At 31.9% G+C, this 16,740-nt stretch overlaps 1 protein-coding gene across 1 annotated transcript in view; it reads left to right on the top strand.

Annotated features, from left to right (window-relative positions):
- The window catches only part of LOC134700550 (uncharacterized), a 30,303-nt gene extending 17,404 nt beyond the window's left edge, over positions 1–12,899 (top strand). Inside the window, exons 6-8 of the mRNA XM_063561930.1 lie at positions 909–968; positions 12,096–12,549; positions 12,850–12,899. Of these exons, the coding sequence (XP_063418000.1) occupies positions 909–968; positions 12,096–12,549; positions 12,850–12,899 (564 nt within the window). The remainder of the gene's footprint in view (positions 1–908; positions 969–12,095; positions 12,550–12,849) is intronic.
- The last annotated feature ends 3,841 nt before the right edge of the window (positions 12,900–16,740 follow it).

The following is a 16,740-nucleotide window of genomic DNA, read 5'->3' as shown; positions in this document are numbered from 1 at the left end:
CATTCCTGTCTTTGGTACTTATAATGTGACATTATACATATGCTTTTCATGTCAAACCTAAATCTGGCCAGTCAGGTTTTCTCATTTCAATTGTTTTGCATCTTGTTATGTTGAGGACATTTTAGCTTGCTTTGCAGTTTTGGTTTCGCTCATTATTGAAAGTTGTATGGCGACAATTAATTGCTAACATATAAGTCATGTGGTTTCTTGTGGATAGTTACATGGGATATCATACCTTATCGCACCACGGGGAAATTATCACGTTGTGATTGGTTTAACGCCGTCACGTGGTGACCCTCTATGAGACCGTAGGGGGTTAGTAAGTTTCATAGGGGGTTCATGACGCGGTGATGGTGACGTCATATATTAATGTTGTTGTTTTTCGTTGTTTATTTTACAACAAAACGCAGCAGAAAAAGTCTAGCGTGCGATAAATTCGTTATACGGTTAACTACTGACCCCCTACGGATCCATAGAGGGTGAATAAAATCCATAGGGGACTCGGCCTCCGGCCTCACCCCCTATGGATTTTACTAACCCTTTATGGATCCGTAGGGGGTCAGTAGCGAACCATATAACTTATAATATCTCTTGAATTTATATTTAGTTAGCTCATATCATCTTCATTTGTTTATTGCCACCATATACATTCTGACTTTTCTCAAGGTAACTATGAGTTTCCGAACTTATTTGTTTTATCAAACCGCTGATAAAATTATATGTTGCATGCTTTATCAATATGTTGAACCCTGTAAATGAATTTTTACTCCTCTGTCCATGAAAAACAGGATGAATAGAAATAATAAGTATCATCCACATTACTTAGTTTTCTGTCAAAATTAAATAATTTCATAAGGGTTACCAATTTTATGTTGTTTTTATAACTAAACAGGATTTGTTGATTACAGGTGCGTGTCCGTGTCCAAGCTGGTAAGAGAGAGCAATCAAGTGGATGCAGTTTGAGAGAGGTATATAATATCACTATAATGCTTTTTGCATATAATAGATTTACAGTTAATGAAATAAAACGTTTTAAAAAAATTATGCTTTTAAAAAAAGTTGCAGGTTCAACATAAATGGGGGAAAAAATATTAAAAATTTTCCTCTAAATACTATTGTTTTATTGTAAGAAGCTTCTGTCCAAGTTTGGTAAAAATCCAGGACAGTTTATTAATCTAATAAATGTTTTAAAAACTTTTAACTGCAGACTGTATGTAATGTTAACTGGAAGAAAAACTAAGTCCATTTATAAGTAATATATGGAAAAACAGGAAATATTTTTTTATAAAATTTCCTTCTAGATGAAAGCTTTTGATCATAAACAAGCTTCTGTCCAAGTTTGGTACAAATCCAGGATAGTTTAAGAAAGTATTTTTTTTAAACTTCAACCACAAGGTGAATGTAATGTTAACTGGCAGAAAAACTAAGTTCATTTATAAGTAAAATATGGATAAAAAGGATTTTCTTATTGCATTATTTACTTCTGGATACTATCTTATGATCATCAACAAGCTTCTGTCAAAGTTTGGTAGAAATCCAGTTTAATTTAAGAAAGTTATTAAAATTTCAAAAACTTTAACCACAGAGTGAATATTTGTTGACCCTGCCGCCGCCGATGGAATGTACATACCTGTCAACTTACCCGGATCCTGCGGGTGTGACCCGAGATTTTCACAATTCTTAGAGGTCACCAAGGACACCCGCAGTATGACCAAATAACCCGGGAATTCGAAAAATAACCCGTTTTCACCCGGATTTTTAAGCTTTCAGACTGATTTCGTAAGTGATTTTCTTTTGAAATAACCGGTAAATTCGTAATTCTTCCTTGACAAGAAGTTCAACTACCTGTGTAAACTCAAATCAAGTGACCAATTTCAGTGCATGGCTTCACTTTGGTGTCAAACACACTGTTAATTAACACCAATTACCTTAGCTTTAGGTCGTAAATAATTTGTGTATTTCAAAGTTGTTTTTAAAACAACTTGAGTTACTTCCCCTTTTTTGTCATCTCACAATATTCTCCTAAAACTTATGGTTTTTTTTGTAAAAAGATTTGATCTGAAATGAATTGAATGCAAAAACATATCAGAATAATACTTTTACTTATTTTTCTGCCTTAGAACAATTAAAAATTTTGAAAATTACTTTTTTCATCTATACCTCTTTTAATTGTTTAACTTTATCTTTTTATCTTCAAATATCAACATTTGTTATGTTCACATGATAAATCCTGCAGAAATGTATGCAATGGACATGAATCATAAGTTAGAAATATAAAAAAAAAAGAAATTATGCCAACATAACATTCATCTATCAATTAATGGCCTTCAAGTGCATTGAAATAATATATACAATTTCAAATTACTTAACCCTGTGGATATGTTTTGGAAACTTTGATGTAAATTATAAGAAAAATGTCCCCTAAACACTGAAATTCAGCTCGAAAAGTTTGTACGCATTATGACCTGAGATTTTATTCTTCTATGCAGGTCATCACCTGCATTTTCATTGTCATAGGTTGACAGGTATGAATGCAGGATCGCTATGTCTTTTGCGACAAAAGTCTCAAGCTCGACAAAAAAGAGATGCTTGGTTAATATAATGGAAACTGACACACGTAGCGTCACAATCATAAAATGTGAAGTGTGGAATGTTCAACATTGGTCTAGCATCCACATCGTATGTCAATCTAAAACCAACACCTAAGGATCAACAGAGCTATGAAGTCGTCCACTGATGAGATACGCAAATTCATATGTGATACGGTTGAGTTTTTTTTTTAAATATCTAATTTTGATATTAACCGTAATTGAAATTTAGCACAGAATAATTTTATACATGTAGCTAATCAGTATTTTTATTTTGTTGTCAACATTGATGCATATAGCTTTTGTTCTATATATAAAGTTTATTATTACAGAAGGAAAAAACCTGGATAGTTCTTCTCTGTATACAGATGCATCATGTTCTGAAGTTTCCATCTGACATATTTCCATTGCTTTTCCTCATTTTTGTCGAGCCTTCGACCTTAGTCGAAAAAGCTAGACTAAGTGATCCTACATTCCCTCGTCGTCCGCGTCCACAAATATTCACTCTGTGGTTAAGGTTTTTGAAATTTTAATAACTTTCTTAAACTATACTGGATTTCTACCAAACTTGGACAGAAGCTTGTTTATGATCATAAGAAAGTATCCAGAAGTAAATTTTGTAAAAATAAAATTCCATTTTTTCCGTATTTTACTTGTAAATGGTCTTAGTTTTTCTGCGAGGAAACATTACATTCACTCTGTGGTTAATTTTTAAATTTTTTTTAATAACTTTCATAAACTATCCTTGATTTGTACCAAACTTGGACAGAAGCTTGTTTATGATCATAAGATAGTTTCGAGAAGAAAATTTTGTAAAAATAAATTTCCACTTTTCCATATTTTACTTATAAATGGACTTAGTTTTTTTGCCAGAAACAAAACATTCACTCTGTGGTTTAATTACGTTTTTAAAATTTTTATAATGTTCTTAAACTATGATCCTGGATTTCTACCAAACCTGGACAAAAGCTTGTTTCTGATCATAAGATATTATTCAGAAGTAAATTTTGTTAAAAAAAAATTGTAAGGGTTCCGCGGAACCCAGTGTCTCGCCTACTTTTGCTGTAGAACGCAGGCTGAACAAAAATGAGGCAAAAAATCAATAAAAATATTCCTCTTGATACTATCCAATGATTGTAAGAAGGTTCTGTCCAACTTGGTAAAAATCTAGGACAGTTAATGAATCTAATAAATGTGTTGAAAACTTTAACTGCAGACTGTATGTAATGTTAACTGGAAGAAAATCTAAGTTAATTTAAAAGTAAAATACAGAAAAAATGGAGTTATCTTCTATACAAACTAACTTATGATCATAATATGCTTCTGTCCAAGTTTGGTACAAACCCAGAATAGTTTAAGAAAGATATTCAAATTTTAAAAACTTTTACCACAGAGTGAATGTTATGTTTCCCTGCAGAAAAACTAAGTCCATTTAAAAATAAAATACGGAAAAAATGGAATTTTATTTTTACAAAATTTACTTCTGAATACTATCTTATGATCATAAACAAGCTTCTGTCCAAGTTTGGTAGAAATCAAGTATAGTTTAAGAAAGTTATTAAAATTTCAAAAACTTTAACCACAGAGTGAATATTTGTGGACGCCGACAACGACGGAATGTAGGATCGCTTAGTCGCTCAGCAATGAGAAAAATTCATAACATATAGTCAGCTATAAAAGGCCCCGACATTGTATACATTATTTTCTTCACCCCTGAAGGACTTTTATGATACGTTTGTGAGTGACTTGGTCCAGTTTATACACCAATAAATTCCTATAAAAAGGTGTTTAATCCTTATAGTTCTTTAAAATTTGAGATAAGGAATTTAATTTCCACACTCTTAACCTCTATCACACGTAAATTGTATATTTGTGTCATTGAATTGGCCTGGCGCTTAAAATTTTTTTTGGGTTAACGCCAAATAAAAAGTACTCAATAAAATTAGCTATCTGATGAAAAGTAAACTGCAAAAATATCTTATTATAATTCAATCTAAATTTAGAGGTTCCAAAATTGCTACAGAATCAGTGACCAAAAATCAATTAAAATAGGGAAATATCAAAAATTGTATATGAACAAATATGCAGTAGCATTTCTTTGTATATATACTGTCATTTAACAATACTATTGAACAATTGTTTTATTATTTCGATATTGTAAAAGATGAATTTTATATTTGTAAAAACGCTAATGAATGTTTTTGTGTTTGTTTTTTAATTTAATGATAAACACAAAGTGAAAATAAATATTTTTTACGTCAACGCCATCTTGATACATTGGTTACAAAAAGTAGTTCGGTCAACGTCGCCTATCGAAAAATAGACAACTTCAAAAGCCTCTACCGGAAGCCCTCTCAACCATTCATATAAATGTATTCCCTAATATGCAAATCATATAAGAATTATATTAGTATAAACAGTTCCATTTTTTATTCAAAATTTAAGGGAAGAAGTATAAATGACCAAAAGGGTGATGCAATGTTTATTCAACTGTTTGATGTGTTTATCATCTAAGAGGAGTATTTTGTATCCTATTCAACTGTTTGATGTGTTTATCATCTAAGATGAGTATTTTGTATCCTATTCAACTGTTTGATGTGTTTATCCTCTAAGAGGAGTATTTTGTATCCTATTCAACGGTTTGATGTGTTTATCATCTAAGAGGAGTATTTTGTATCCTATTCAACGGTTTGATGTGTTTATCATCTAAGAGGAGTATGTTGTATCCTATTCAACTATATGATGTGTTTATCATCTAAGAGGAGTATTTTGTATCTTATTCAACTGTTTGATGTGTTTATCATCTAAGAAGAGTTTTTTGTATCTTATTCAACGGTTTGATGTGTTTATCATCTAAGAGGAGTATTTTGTATCTTATTCAACGGTTTGATGTGTTTATCATCTAAGATGAGTATTTTGTATCCTATTCAACTGTTTGATGTGTTTATCATCAAAGAGGAGTATTTTGTATCCTATTCTACGGTTTGATGTGTTTATCATCTAAGAGGAGTATTTTGTATCCTATTCAACTGTATGATGTGTTTATCATCTAAGAGGAGTATTTTGTATCCTATTCAACTGTTTGATGTGTTTATCATCTAAGATGAGTATTTTGTATCCTATTCAACTGTTTGATGTGTTTATCCTCTAAGAGGAGTATTTTGTATCCTATTCAACTGTTTGATGTGTTTATCATCTAAGAGGAGTATTTTGTATCCTATTCAACGGTTTGATGTGTTTATCATCTAAGAGGAGTATGTTGTATCCTATTCAACTATATGATGTGTTTATCATCTAAGAGGAGTATTTTGTATCTTATTCAACTGTTTGATGTGTTTATCATCTAAGAAGAGTTTTTTGTATCTTATTCAACGGTTTGATGTGTTTATCATCTAAGAGGAGTATTTTGTATCTTATTCAACGGTTTGATGTGTTTATCATCTAAGATGAGTATTTTGTATCCTATTCAACTGTTTGATGTGTTTATCATCAAAGAGGAGTATTTTGTATCCTATTCTACGGTTTGATGTGTTTATCATCTAAGATGAGTATTTTGTATCCTATTCAACGGTTTGATGTGTTTATCATCTAAGAGGAGTTTTTTGTATCATATTCAACGGTTTGATGTGTTTATCATCTAAGAGGAGTATTTTGTATCCTATTCAACTGTTTGATGTGTTTATCATCTAAGAGGAGTATTCTGTATCCTATTCAACGGTTTGATGTGTTTATCATCTAAGGGGAGTAGTTTGTATCCGATTCAACTGTATGATGTGTTTATCATCTAAGATGAGTATTTTGTATCCTATTCAACTGTTTGATGTGTTTATCATCAAAGAGGAGTATTTTGTATCCTATTCTACGGTTTGATGTGTTTATCATCTAAGATGAGTATTTTGTATCCTATTCAACGGTTTGATGTGTTTATCATCTAAGAGGAGTTTTTTGTATCATATTCAACGGTTTGATGTGTTTATCATCTAAGAGGAGTATTTTGTATCCTATTCAACTGTTTGATGTGTTTATCATCTAAGAGGAGTATTCTGTATCCTATTCAACGGTTTGATGTGTTTATCATCTAAGGGGAGTAGTTTGTATCCGATTCAACTGTATGATGTGTTTATCATCTAAGAGGAGTTTTTTGTATCCTATTCAACGGTTTGATGTGTTTATCATCTAAGAGGAGTATTTTGTATCCTATTCAACGGTTTGATGTGTTTATCATCTAAGAGGAGTATTTTGTATCCTATTCAACGGTTTGATGTGTTTATCATCTAAGAGGAGTATTTTGTATCCTATTCAACGGTTTGATGTGTTTATCATCTAAGAGGAGTATTTTGTATCTTATTCAACTGTTTGATGTGTTTATCATCTAAGAGGAGTATTTTGTATCCTATTCAACTGTATGATGTGTTTATCATCTAAGAGGAGTATGTTGTATCCTATTCAACGGTTTGATGTGTTTATCATCTAAGAGGAGTATTTTGTATCTTATTCAACGGTTTGATGTGTTTATCATCTAAGATGAGTATTTTGTATCCTATTCAACTGTTTGATGTGTTTATCATCTAAGAGGAGTATTTTGTATCCTATTCAACTGTTTGATGTGTTTATCCTCTAAGAGGAGTATTTTGTATCCTATTCAACGGTTTGATGTGTTTATCATCTAAGATGAGTATTTTGTATCTTATTCAACTGTTTGATGTGTTTATCATCTAAGATGAGTATGTTGTATCCTATTCAACTATATGATGTGTTTATCATCTAAGAGGAGTATTTTGTATCCTAGTCAACGGTTTGATGTGTTTATCATCTAAGAGGAGTATTTTGTATCTTATTCAACTGTTTGATGTGTTTATCATCTAAGAGGAGTATTTTGTATCCGATTCAACGGTTTGATGTGTTTATCATCTAAGAGGAGTATTTTGTATCCTATTCAACGGTTTGATGTGTTTATCCTCTAAGAGGAGTTTTTTGTATCCGATTCAACTGTTTGATGTGTTTATCATCTAAGAGGAGTATTTTGTATCCTATTCAACGGTTTGATGTGTTTATCATCTAAGAGGAGTATTTTGTATCTTATTCAACTGTTTGATGTGTTTATCATCTAAGAGGAGTATTTTGTATCCTATTCAACTGTATGATGTGTTTATCATCTAAGAGGAGTATGTTGTATCCTATTCAACGGTTTGATGTGTTTATCATCTAAGATGAGTATTTTGTATCCTATTCAACGGTTTGATGTGTTTATCATCTAAGAGGAGTATTTTGTATCCTATTCAACGGTTTGATGTGTTTATCATCTAAGAGGAGTATTTTGTATCCTATTCAACGGTTTGATGTGTTTATCATCTAACAGGAGAATTTTGTATCCTATTCAACTGTTTGATGTGTTTATCATCAAAGAGGAGTATTTTGTATCCTATTCAACGGTTTGATGTGTTTATCATCTAAGAGGAGTATTTTGTATCCTATTCAACGGTTTGATGTGTTTATCATCTAAGAGGAGTATTTTGTATCCTATTCAACGGTTTGATGTGTTTATCATCTAAGAGGAGTATTTTGTATCCTATTCAACGGTTTGATGTGTTTATCATCTAAGAGGAGTATTTTGTATCCTATTCAACGGTTTGATGTGTTTATCATCTAAGAGGAGTATTTTGTATCCTATTCAACGGTTTGATGTGTTTATCATCTAAGAGGAGTATTTTGTATCCTATTCAACGGTTTGATGTGTTTATCATCTAAGAGGAGTATTTTGTATCCTATTCAACGGTTTGATGTGTTTATCATCTAAGGGGAGTATTTTGTATCCGATTCAACTGTTTGATGTGTTTATCATCTAAGAGGAGTATTTTGTATCTTATTCAACTGTTTGATGTGTTTATCATCTAAGAGGAGTATTTTGTATCTTATTCAACTGTTTGATGTGTTTATCATCTAAGAGGAGTATTTTGTATCCTATTCAACGGTTTGATGTGTTTATCCTCTAAGAGGAGTATTTTGTATCTTATTCAACGGTTTGATGTGTTTATCATCTAAGATGAGTATTTTGTATCCTATTCAACTGTTTGATGTGTTTATCATCTAAGAGGAGTATTTTGTATCCTATTCAACTGTTTGATGTGTTTATCATCTAAGAGGAGTATTTTGTATCCTATTCAACTGTTTGATGTGTTTATCATCTAAGAGGAGTATTTTGTATCCTATTCAACGGTTTGATGTGTTTATCCTCTAAGAGGAGTATTTTGTATCTTATTCAACGGTTTGATGTGTTTATCATCTAAGATGAGTATTTTGTATCCTATTCAACGGTTTGATGTGTTTATCCTCTAAGAGGAGTATTTTGTATCTTATTCAACGGTTTGATGTGTTTATCATCTAAGATGAGTATTTTGTATCCTATTCAACTGTTTGATGTGTTTATCCTCTAAGAGGAGTATTTTGTATCTTATTCAACGGTTTGATGTGTTTATCATCTAAGATGAGTATTTTGTATCCTATTCAACGGTTTGATGTGTTTATCATCTAAGATGAGTATTTTGTATCCTATTCAACGGTTTGATGTGTTTATCATCTAAGAGGAGTATTTTGTATCCTATTCAACGGTTTGATGTGTTTATCCTCTAAGAGGAGTATTTTGTATCTTATTCAACGGTTTGATGTGTTTATCATCTAAGATGAGTATTTTGTATCCTATTCAACTGTTTGATGTGTTTATCATCTAAGATGAGTATTTTGTATCCTATTCAACTGTTTGATGTGTTTATCATCTAAGAGGAGTATTTTGTATCCTAGTCAACGGTTTGATGTGTTTATCATCTAAGAGGAGTATTTTGTATCCTATTCAACTGTATGATGTGTTTATCATCTAAGAGGAGTATTTTGTATCTTATTCAACTGTTTGATGTGTTTATCATCTAAGAGGAGTATTTTGTATCCTATTCAACGGTTTGATGTGTTTATCATCTAAGAGGAGTATTTTGTATCCTAGTCAACGGTTTGATGTGTTTATCCTCTAAGAGGAGTATTTTGTATCCTATTCAACTGTTTGATGTGTTTATCATCTAAGAGGAGTATTTTGTATCCTATTCAACGGTTTGATGTGTTTATCATCTAAGAGGAGTATTTTGTATCCTATTCAACGGTTTGATGTGTTTATCATCTAAGAGGAGTATTTTGTATCCTAGTCAACGGTTTGATGTGTTTATCCTCTAAGAGGAGTATTTTGTATCCTATTCAACTGTTTGATGTGTTTATCATCTAAGAGGAGTATTTTGTATCCTATTCAACGGTTTGATGTGTTTATCATCTAAGACTAGTATGTTGTATCATATTCAACGGTTTGATGTGTTTGAGCTTTTAATTTTGCTATTTGATAAGGGACTTTCCGTTTTGAAATTTCCTTGGAGTTCAGTATTCATTTGTTGTTATTTTACTTTTTATGCAGATGAGATGAATATTTGATCATATATTGGTCCACAGGATATTCTGTCATGATGCAGATTATGCAAAATTATTTCAAATAACCAGATTATGAAAACAACAACAATGGTCAGCCTACAAGATTTTCACAAATGACAATTATAACCCAAGACAATTGAATGACCCTATAAGGAGTTGTAGGCCTTAAATGACTATTTTTGAGTAATTGTCATGTTTTTTTCTGTTTTTTGGAAAACTACAAAAAAATTAGACCAAAAAAATCATCAATACAAGATGTAGCGAATGTATATTATGTCTGAAACCATAGGATGTCTACTGAAGGAGTTATTGCCAATAAATGACGATTTTTCACAAAATCAGTGTTTTTTTGCTAATTCTATCAAAAAGAAAATTAGAAAGATCAAAAACTGTCAACAGCAAAAGTAATCTGATAAAACATCTACACAAATCTTCAAAACTCGAAAATTTCTCAGTTAAAACAAAACTAAATTTAATAACCTTAGTCATGTTAGTGGACCATTTCATTTTCAGTGGGAGGTTTTTGTTTTTGCTGATAGAATATTCATTATACCAATATGTGGAATGTACAATTACTCAGCCAATTCCGGTCAGAATGGGACATTAAATTCGATGCCTCATGAAAAGAGGTTGCCACGCTTTCTGCACGTTAAAAACCTTTGTTTCGACTCTGAGGGATGATTAGGTGGCATGTTGTAAGGCAAAATTTTTGTCCCAATCTAATATACTCTCATTTTCCATTGGCAGTCCAAATTGCCACAATCTTCATCTCGGAAGGCCTCTATTATAGGAACCATCAATTGCAGTTACTGTAAATTTGTTCTCGTCCAGAACATGCACGGAAATATTTGCCACTGGACGTTAGCAACCAACATCAATCAATCAATCATTTTCAAAATTCTTTTTTCACCTATTATTTCTTATTTGTCGAGCCTGTGACTTTTGTCGCAAAAGCGAGACATAGCGATCCTACATTCCGTCGTCGTCGTCGGTGGCGTCCACAAATATTCACTCTGTGGTTAAAGTTTTTAAAATTAACTATCCTTGATTTCTACCAACCTTGGACATAAGCTTGTTTATGATCATAAGATAGTATCCAGAAGTAAATTTTGTAAAAAAAAATCCTTTTTATCCGTATTTTACTTATAAATGGACTTAGTTTTTCTGCCAGTTAACATTACATTCACCCTGTGGTTAATTTTTTTTTAATTTTAATAACTTTCTTAAACTATGATCCTGGATTTTTACTTGGACAGAAGCTTGTTAATGATCAACAGCTAGTATCTAGAAGGAAATTTTGTAAAAATGTATTTTCTGTTTTCCGTATATTACTTATAAAAAGACTTAGTTTTTCTTCCAGTTAAAATTACATACAGTCAAGTTTTTAGAATATTTATTAGATTCATAAACCATCCTGGATTTTTACCAAACTTGGACATAAGCTTCTTACAATCAAAAGATAATATCTAGAGGAAAATTTTTAATAATTTGTTCCCCATTTTTGTTGAGCCTGCGACTAACAGCAAAAGTAGGCGAGACACTGGGTTCCGCGGAACCCTTACAAATTTTAGTACTTAAAGTCATAAGAAACCTCAAATCAAAAAAAAAATAATGCATATGTTTTTTATAACTCAATGGATAGTTTTCATTATAAAACTTATGTACATATACTTTTTTTCTGAAGAAAATTCTTTAATTTATTTATAGTAAGAAGAAGTTTACTTTATTTTAATTGCTTCCTTCCAGGACTGGCTTGGGACAGGCACAACCAGAATGTGGTGGGGTTAAACTAGTTTGAAGGCGCCGACCCTCCCCTACCTTAGGACAGTGGTGTAACAAACTATAAAAATCTTTTGCAAAGGCTTAACTAATCAGATGGATACAAAGCAGAAATACAACTTACAAAAACACAGAGTGGACGTGGCAGGATACTTACACGTCCCCAAAACAAAAAGACACTAATAACAGATCTGAGAGTAGCCTTATTCACGATTATGTTGGCCTTTTACATACTTTACGTAACAATTCTATACTTTTTTTCAGTTCACCATAGAGCAGATTAATTTTACAAAGATGGGAATAATTGTGCTTAATATTCTTGCTGATGCTTCATATGACCTTCTAAAACCAGATAAACCACATCTACGTCCGAGAAGCGATTGTGATACAACATACTTGTACAATGAGCACAGGAGACTAAACAAACATACTCCAACTAATGGATGGGGAGGGAATTGGCAAACCATTCAGGGTACAGACATAGCTGTTGGAGATGATATTGAGCGCATAAGACTTACACGGAATGAACTACAACACTCAACGGCAGCTGAAATTGGAGATACACGTTTCATTGAGTTGTGTAACATATTAACTGATCTTTTAAAACGGTTTGATCAACTCAACAAACCAACAAGTCTTTATACAGATCAACTTAATGAAATTATGGCTAAAACTATGTCTGCTCAGGAAGTTCAATCAATTGCAAATGAAATATTAGGTAAATATGATTTAAACAATTGGAATTCTTATCTTCTTTAAAACCAAAATGTGTGCTCAAAGTTCGTTATGGTTTTATTCATATTTCTTTGCCCCTTTTAAGTGTATGTATATAACCTTAAGTATTAAGCAGACAGTTTGTTTCCAGAAACGTGTTTAATTAGCTGATAATTATTACAGCTTCTTTTACTACTGGTCCAAACAAACTGGCTTTATCTGCAAAACTTGTAATTTTGAAGTAGAATTTCAACTGTAACTTATTTTATCTGTGCATTCTTGATTTATTTTATTTTTATTTCAGGAATGGATATTACAGTTGAAATAGTGAACCCGATGAAAGTTCAACCTTAATAAAGAATTATCTTCTCCTCACGATTTTTATTGCAAACAGTTATTTTTGGCACTTTATTAGAAATATGCATACTACTTACTACTTAGCATACCAACATATTGTCTGTAGATCACCAATCATTTATGACTAGAATGCCGTCTCTAGAGTATAGAAGTAATGCCGCCAATTATAGTTAGTTCATAAATTTTATTGATAGAAAGAAATTTCCAAGATGACAAAGTGAATCTAACTGTCTATTCATAGAGTTGAAGAAAGTAATGGCTGAGATAAAATAGTGGACCAATCTTAATATTCGTAGAATTATATAAAAGTAATGGTCAAGATGAGATAGTGGACCATATTCGAAATTGTGGACTAAATTTAAAAAGGGAACCGATATTGTACTGTTTTAGTATTATAATAATTTAATTACATGCAGCAAACATGTTATGTGAATATTATACAATTACCAATACTTAAATCATTATGTACATAACAATTAATATTTGTTTATAAATATGTTTTCTGTGTTATATTAATGAAATGAAATGTTCAGTCATAGGAAATGTGTATAGTACAGAGACAAAACAAGAACACGTTAAAAAAAACCATCCTGTTTATATTTATCGGAATTATATATAAATTATTTTAATGTTTTTGTTTTTTTCAGAATTTAATGTAGATAGTCGACCTTATAAGTCATCATTTAATATATTTACAGCTTTTGTAATCCTTGGCACGAATAAATGTATGTAGATAGTTGACCTCATTAGTCATCATTAGATATATTTATAACTTTTGTATACATGGTTAGTCTTCATTAAATATATTTACAACTTTTGTATACTTTGTTAGTCATCACTAGATATATTTACATCTTGTTTATACTTGGTTAGTCATCATTAAATACATTTACACCTATCGTATACTTGGTTAGTCATCATTAAATACATTTACACCTATCGTATACTTGGTTAGTTGTCATTAGATATATTGACAGCTTTTGTATACTTAGTTAGTCATCATTAGATATATTTACATCTTTTGTATACTTACTTAGTCATTAGGCAGCAACCATTTGATTTTCTGGGGGGGCTATGGATTTTTTTTTCGGGCAAACTTTTTTTTTCGCCTTTGGCGAAAAACAATCTATTTTTTTTCGCGACCAGTCGAAAACAATTTTTTTTTCTTTCAATTTTAGCATTACATATAGTGGCAGCTGAGGGTGAAACGAACATTTTTTTTTTCTCAGGGTCACAAACAAATTATTTTTTTCTCCAAAAACTGGAAACAAACTTTTTTTTCCAAAAAAAAACATAGCCCTCCCCCCCCCCCCGAAAATCAAATGGTTGCTGCCTTACTAGGTATATCTACAGCTTTTGTATACTTGGTTAGTCATTACTAGGTATATCTACAGCTTTTGTATAATTGGTTAGTCATCATTAGATATATTTACAGCTTTTGTATACTTAGTTAGTCATTACTAGGTATATTTACAGCTTTTGTATACGTGGCCCGAATAAATTATGGAGATAGTTGACCACATTAGTCATCATTTAATATATTTGCAGATTTTGTATATTACTTGGTTAGTCATCATTAAATACATTTACACCTATCGTATACTTGGTTAGTTGTCATTAGATATATTTACAGCTTTTGTATACTTAGTTAGTCATTACTAGGTATATCTACATCTTTTGTATACTTGGTTAGTCATTACTAGGTATATTTACAGCTTTTGTATACTTAGTTAGTCATCATTAGATATATTTACATCTTTTGTATACTTAGTTAGTCCTTACTAGGTATATTTACAGCTTTTGTATACTTAGTTAGTCATTACTAGGTATATTTACAGCTTTTGTATACTTGGTTAGTCATTACTAGGTATATTTACAGCTTTTGTATACTTAGTTAGTCATCATTAGATATATTTACAGCTTTTGTATACTTAGTTAGTCCTTACTAGGTATATTTACAGCTTTTGTATACGTGGCCCGAATAAATTTATGGAGATAGTTGACCACATTAGTCATCATTTAATATATTTGCAGATTTTGTATATTACTTGGTTAGTCATCATTAGATATATTTACAGCTTGTTTATACACAATGTTTGGTATAATTGCTAGACATTTGTCTATCTCAAGAGTAAATGGGGTATTCAAATATATTCTTTTCTGACAAGCAATAAAACCCATTCCATGTTGGGTCATTTGGCGGTGTGGGATGTATAAATACGCAGTCAGAATGGGGACATTAAACCCGTATCCTCGTAATGTTAGACTACCACAGTCTCTGCACGTTTAAGAACCCTTGCACTTTGAATTTGTACGTTCATAAGCCACACAAGGGTATCACATGTGCAGCAGGATTCCAAGCACCTGAGATCTGCACCTGTTTTTGGTAAAGTTGGGTTTTCTGAGTCTTGAGTTTTCTTTATAAAACTAAGGAGATGTGGTATGATTGCTAATGAGACAACTATGCAAAATTCAAATGTAGAAGATTTTAGCAATTATAGTCAATTTTACGGCCTTCAACAAGAAGAAAAACCATATCGTGAAGTCGGCTATAAAAAGCACTGACATGAAAAATATGAAACACTTCAATTGAGAAAACTAACGGCTCATATATAACAAAACAATTTGCGAAAAACAGATATGACAGACATAAACCAACAACAACTACTGAACTATAGGCTCCTGATTGGGGACAAGCACATACAGAATGTGGCAGGACTAAACTAATTTGCTGGCACCAAATCCTACCCTAACCTGGAACAGTGGTATAACAGTACAACGTAAGAACAAACTATAAAAATTAGTTGAAAAGTTTTGCATCGATCTGTCGGGTTAACAGATATAGGAAGATGTGGTATGAGTGCCAATGAGACAACTCTCCATCCAAATAACAATTTATAAAAGTAAACCATTATAGGTCAAGGTACGGCCTTGAACACGGAGCCTTGGCTCACACCGAATAGCAAGCTATAAAAGGCCCCAAAAATTAGTAATGTATAACCATCCAAACGGGAAAACCAACAGTCTAATCTATGTAAAAACGAGAAACTAGATACATATATGAACTACATAAACAAACGACAACTACTGTACATCAGATTCCTGACTTAGGACAGGTGCACCATCAATTCGATACAAGGCAGAAAACATCTAACGAAAACACAGACCAGACGTGGCAGATTATCTATACATTTCAAAACAAAAAAAGACGCTAATTAAAGATCTGAGAGTACTGGCAGTGTTACTGACAGCTTGTTCAAAGTCAATAATAACTAATTAAGAAATCATGTTTCCATTTTTTCTTCATTTTTGATCATTATCTTGATTACTATACAGAAAAACTTTTAAAGGCAAGAATCATGACCCAAGAACAGTATTTTGCTTTACAACAACAAAAAAATGAATATCATAAATTTCCGATTCAGGGCCAAGTGAGCTATTCATTCTCATCCATTGCCGTCCATCGTCCGTCTTACTCGATCGTCCATTAATAAAATGATGATCAACAAACAAGTCAGCATAGCAAAAATGTTAGTTGACTCCTTAGGCAGCAACCATTTGATTTTCTGGGGGGGGGGGGGGGGGGGGGGCTATGTTTTTTTTTTGGGGAAAAAAAGTTTGTTTCCAGTTTTTGGAGAAAAAATCATTTGTTTTTTACCCTGAGAAAAGGCGAAAAAAAAAGTGTGTCCGAAAAAAAACCACCATAGCCCCCCCCCCCCCCCCAGAAAATCAAATGGTTGCTGCCTTATGATGATTTTTATCTGTTTTGTTTTTTGGGGGGAAGGAGTGGGGGGAAAACTAGTATATACAGAGAAACTGTAAACAGAAAAAGTATCAG

Source organism: Mytilus trossulus, unplaced genomic scaffold, assembly GCF_036588685.1.
Source record: "Mytilus trossulus isolate FHL-02 unplaced genomic scaffold, PNRI_Mtr1.1.1.hap1 h1tg000158l__unscaffolded, whole genome shotgun sequence".
In the NCBI taxonomy this organism is placed as follows: domain Eukaryota; kingdom Metazoa; phylum Mollusca; class Bivalvia; order Mytilida; family Mytilidae; genus Mytilus; species Mytilus trossulus.
The sequence above is the reverse complement of the archived record's forward strand: the minus strand, read 5'-3'. Positions and strand labels throughout refer to the sequence as shown.